At 47.5% G+C, this 4,988-nt stretch overlaps 1 protein-coding gene across 1 annotated transcript; it reads right to left on the bottom strand.

Moving 5' to 3' along the window:
- Nucleotides 1-998: 998 nt before the first annotated feature.
- ACKR1 (atypical chemokine receptor 1 (Duffy blood group)) lies at nucleotides 999-4,981 on the bottom strand. Its single transcript, XM_069062865.1, has 2 exons — nucleotides 3,113-4,981; nucleotides 999-2,282 (listed from the first exon to the last, which is right to left on the bottom strand). The coding sequence occupies exons 1-2, from the start codon at nucleotides 3,131-3,133 to the stop codon at nucleotides 1,362-1,364; spliced, it is 942 nt and encodes a 313-aa protein (XP_068918966.1). The 5' UTR covers nucleotides 3,134-4,981; the 3' UTR covers nucleotides 999-1,361.
- Between the last annotated feature and the right edge of the window lie 7 nt (nucleotides 4,982-4,988).

Raw genomic sequence — 4,988 nt, 5'->3', positions numbered from 1 at the left:
AGTCTCTGGGTTCCATGGTGCTCTCCTTATTGGGAAGGGAGTTTGGGCATGAAAATTTCTTAGGGGGGGGGGGGGGGGTGTTTAGACATGGACAAGAGGCTAGTGGGCCAAGAGTAAGCAGAGGGAAAGGTTTAGGATGAGGAAGACTGGAGAAAAAGAACAACTAATCTGTGAAAGGTTGACCCCAGAACTTGGATTTGGGCAGGAAATTTAGACAATTCCAGTTAGAGGATGGGCATAAACTAACCTCCACTAGGTCACATACCTACTGGTTTCCTCCTTGGAATCCTTCCAGCATTCCTCTCTCTCCACCCCCCACACCCCCTTCTCTGTATCCACTCTCCTTCCCAGAGACAGCAGGTCAAGGAAACCAGGGAGGGGGAAAAAAGTGAAAGGAGGTGAAGAGTGAGTCACAAACCCTGACCCCACCTCCTAAGAACAGAAAGGAGAAGTTAGAATTAAGGACAGGAAAGAGAGAGGAGGAAACTTGGGTTGAAGGGACCTAATAAGGAATTTCAAATGGATACACAAAAACATAATTTAGTGCATACACACACACAGAGGATGACTTTAGCAAGGAGGGTGGCATAATGGTCATTTCTAATGTGCCTGTCAGCTTTAAAATTGCTTTGAACTATTAGTAGGAAGGGTCTTTTTTTCTGACAGTCCAAGGGAGCTGAGAACGTAACCCATGAGACCTGTAACCAAATCAGGAATTCTTAAGGTGGAATCAAAGCATTTACTCTAGAACAAGATGAGGAGGTGCCCTGAATGAGCTCTTGTAGGGTCCCTAACATTCCTTTCTTGATTCTGGGCAGAACAAAAAATGGGAAAGAAAGAAGACGGAACTGAAAGGAGCAAAAAGAATAGGAAAGCTTGTTTAAAGGAGAATCAGTGAAGTCCTGAGGTTCATTCCCACTATTCCTCTTCACTCCAGCTTCCCCATTCAAGTTCTATTCCCTCCAGGTCCCCCAGCCACTGAGACCTTTCCTGTCTCACCTGCTAAACCAGTGCCCTTAGGAATTCTTCCCCTGGTCGTTCTTCTTAACCTTAAGGCAATGATCCCAGACCTCCAGAGAACCTTTGGTCCATCTGTCCTGCTTCTGTGGGTAATCTCTGTCCTGGGAGCTCCCCATACTCCCAGGCACATCTGATTGGTACCAGCTGGGGAGACAGGTGCTGGTAGAAAAGTACCTAGGGTAGAACTGGGCCCACCACCCTGGCCAAATAAGAAACTATCAGCTTTACAGCAGCATAAACTTTAATGTCAGTTGGCAGCAGGGAGAACTGGGACTTGTCTCCCAGGATGCCCAGATGCCAGGATAAGTCTGGGAGGGTTGAGGGGTGGGCGAAAGAAAGGTCTAGAGTAGGCTGACTGTGGGGGTCCAGGTGACACAGTGACAAAACAGTGCCAATAGGAATGGAGTTGCTAGGCAGTGCAATATCCCCAAGATCTTTGCAGAGTCTAACAAGAAATCTAGGGTCTGCTGGGTAAAGCAGTCATTTATCACCAAGACGTTAGACCTTACCAGGATATCAGACCCCATCACCACTGCATGGAGCCACCAGAACAGGAACCAGGCCCACAGGACATTAGCCCATGGCCTTGGCCCTCCACCTCTTACCCTCTGTATTACCCATCCCCCAACCAGGCACAGGGGCAAAACGAGGAAAATGGCAATGCAGACGATAATATGGACCATACACCAAACCCACACATCATGGTTGAATGACAGGGTACAGAATCCAGAGGTAACATCACTGGCCAGGGTGACAGGCAAGGCCATCAGCAGAGCAACACCCCACAAAACCAGTGAGATCTTGAGAAGCCACCTTTGGTGCAATTCAGGGTTCAGGTAGGTGTGTACACACACCAGCAGAGCCTGGGCAAAAGCTGAGGCATACCAGAGCCCATGTCCCAGGCAACAGAGGGTGGTTCCGGGGACAGGGTTCAACCCTGGTGCCAGGATGGGCAAAACAATGCTGAAGAGGGTACTGCCCCCAGCCAGCTGTGCCAGGATGGCCCGGCCTGGGCATAAGTGCCAGCAGGCAAGAGGTTTGAGGAGGACAAAGAGCAAAGCCCCACCACCTAGTATGCCTAAGGCACTAGTAAGAGCAAAAAAGGGCAGTGAGGAGCTATCTAACAGGGTACAGGAACGGCAAGGAGCAGCCGAGTCCAGGTCAGCGTCAGTATAGTTGTAAGTTGCATTCCATAAAGTGGCCCACTCGTCATCCAAAACATCGATGGTCCAGTTTTCGGAGTTCTGAAGCACAGATTCTACCTGGGAAACATACCACAAAGGGACTCAGAGAACCTTTTCATTCCTTCTTCCCACCCATATTATGTAGAATGAGGTGTGAAGAAGAGAGGAACAGGACTGGGGGGCATGGGGTGGGGAGGGGGGGTTAGGAGAGTGAGGGAAGTGGGTAGAGTGAGCAATCAAGAAAGGGGGCAAGAAAAAAAGGCAAAGGGAGAAGGTTCCACCAGGAGAAGACCAGTAAAAACCTGAGGGGCCATAATAGAGAAAATTGAGAGGGGAGAATAAGGGATCTGGGTCTGTCACAGAGCTTAGAGAATGAGGGTGGGGTTCTGTTCCAAGTCTAGATAATGAGATATTAATGGGGTATCCAGGGCTTTGAACATGAGAAGAGTAGAAAGGGTAAAGGACCGTAAGTGATGAGAAGGAATATGTGTGAAGAGTGACGTGAGGTGAGGCAAAAGAGGAGAATGAGTGTTTAAGAAAGAAATGTAAGAAAGGAGGAATGGAGGAGGGAAGGAGTGAGGGATAAGATGGGAAGGTATGAGAGGAGAAGGGAGTAAGGTGTAAGTGGTTGAGGAGGGAATGATCGATTAGAAGGAATGAAAAGAGGAGGTGAAGGTTGAGATGGTGGAAAAAGAAGGGATAAAAACCCGAAGAAGAGGAAAAAGCAAGTGGTTAGGAGGAAAGGGTTGATGAAGGAAAATTGAGAAATAAGGTGAAGAGGACTGAGGGGGAAAAGATGAGCTAAAACAAGGAAAGGAGAACAGTGAGAAGGGATGAGTGTAGGAATTGAAAGTAAGAAACAAGAAAGAATGTGATGAGGGGTCTTTAGTCTTGTCCCCCACACTCACCCGATATAAACAGTTCCCCATGGTTCTGGGCTGAGCTCAGGGTAGTTAGGGTGAGTCAGGAATGGAGCTGCCAAGGTTGGTGTCTGAACCTCCAAGATAAGAGCTAAGGATTTAATAAGAAACTTCATACCCCAGGGCAGGACAGTAGGGAGGAGTCAGCACTGGGTGGGAGTAAGTGGCAGAACCTTCAGGAAGTCTTCCTGAATTTGAACCTTCCTGCTTTGGGACCAATATTGGCCTGGGATCTTCAATAAGGGAAGGAAAGGGGTGGGGGCTGGAAAGTGGTAATTCTCCTAGAGGTGGGTGGAGGGGTAAAGATGTTGGGACTTTCCACCAGGAGAAGACTGGTTAGGCAAGAAAAATATAGAGACTCCAAGGACTCTGGGAAATGGAGGGGAAAGGGTGCCTAGTGATGTCTTCTGTCTCTTCAGTTCTTTCAGGCTGGTTCCAGGAAATACCAGGGAGCACCAAGAGTTCCTTGTGAGGCTGTTAGGGGTAGCCTGTGGTTCCATGTGTGTGATTATATCAGCAGTAATGTATATGGGGTGACTGTAGGTTTTCTAGATGCCAGTCTAGAACCCTATTGCATTGTGCCTATCCTGAGGCAGCTGAATGTGTGTGCTTATGTTTGGGTGTGTCCCTGTGTATCGTTTTGAGTGGTATGTGTCACCAGAGGTGGGTGTCTGAGTGTTGGCATGGTTCTTTTTGTCTGTGTTTGTTCAATGTGTGAGTGGGAAGGGATTAGGGGGATGACCTGCCAGAAGGCTACCCTTCGAGGCAATTTACCATTTTTCTGGGATTCCATGGGGTTACTTCCTCTGGGATGTCTAGTTGGGGGATTTAAGAGCAGAGGCTTGAGGTGAAAGAAGCTTTTCTTGTTAGCCTGGAATCCTGGGGTTATACAGTCTACATATAGCAATCCAACTTCCAATAGGTGGGCCAACAGATGGTTATGAGAAGATGCTATCCTTCCCCTGCGGATCATCACCTCCAAATAAATAACTTCCCTTTTTGGTGAACCTGTTCAATCCCACGTCGGCCTCAGTTTTTCTTCATCCTTTCCTTCATTTTGACCTTTGGTCTCAAGGTTGGAGGGGTCTGGGATATGAGCAGCTGGACTCAGTGGTATAGAAAGAGCAGTACTTTAAAGATTTTCAGAGAGTGTCCTGGGCTTTTGACATGGCCTATTTACAGCTGCTTAGGTCCAAAGAGACCCTGCTGGGGTCTCTGATGGGGTCCCTTCTGGAACATCCATCTGAGATGGAAAATAGTGACAGTGAGGTGACAAGATGATTTATGGGGATACTAAAGTAGAGTTAGTAATGTTGGGGAGGTTCTTGTTTTTAATGCAATCTTTCTACTCAGTATCCTAGAGATCACAGAGTTATAGAAGTCAGCCCAGGAAGTCCTAGCTCATGCTGAGTAGTCTAGTGGCTAGGGTACTGGACTTGGAGTTAGGAAGATCTGATTTTAAATTCAGCCTCAAGCACTTAGTAGCTGTGTGACCCTGGTCGAATCACTTAACCTCAATTTTCTCCTCAGCAAAACAGAGGTAGTGATGATTCCTACCTCATAGGGTTGTTGTAATGACCAAAGCAGATAATGTATGTAAAATTCTTCACAAACCTTCAAGTCCTGTATAAATATTACTTATTATTATTAAATGTTTGCTATGCCACTCTCCCTAGAAGGAATGTTTTTTTTTTTTTTGCCCCCTTTCAAAATCTCTCTCAGGATTCCTGTGTTTCTGCTCTTGGGCAGAAGGGATTCAGCAGATAGGGGAGAAGACAAGCAGCACTGACCCTTTCTTCTGAGAGTTATCCTATTGCTGGGGGAGGGGCGGGGTTACTGTCCTGAGCTCTATCCTGCCCTCCCC

The sequence above is a fragment of the Petaurus breviceps genome, unplaced genomic scaffold (genome assembly GCF_028583685.1).
Source record: "Petaurus breviceps papuanus isolate PSGF00001 unplaced genomic scaffold, PetGlider_PUasm1.0 90510, whole genome shotgun sequence".
NCBI lineage: Eukaryota > Metazoa > Chordata > Mammalia > Diprotodontia > Petauridae > Petaurus > Petaurus breviceps.
This window is presented reverse-complemented; position numbering and strand designations above follow the sequence as displayed.

Coding starts and splice junctions, on each gene's coding strand:
- ACKR1 (XM_069062865.1), bottom strand. CDS start 3,133: ATGGGGAACTGTTTATATCGG. Junction 2,283..3,112: donor TGGGGAACTGTTTATATCGG/GTGAGTGTGGGG, acceptor TATGTTTCCCAG/GTAGAATCTGTGCTTCAGAA.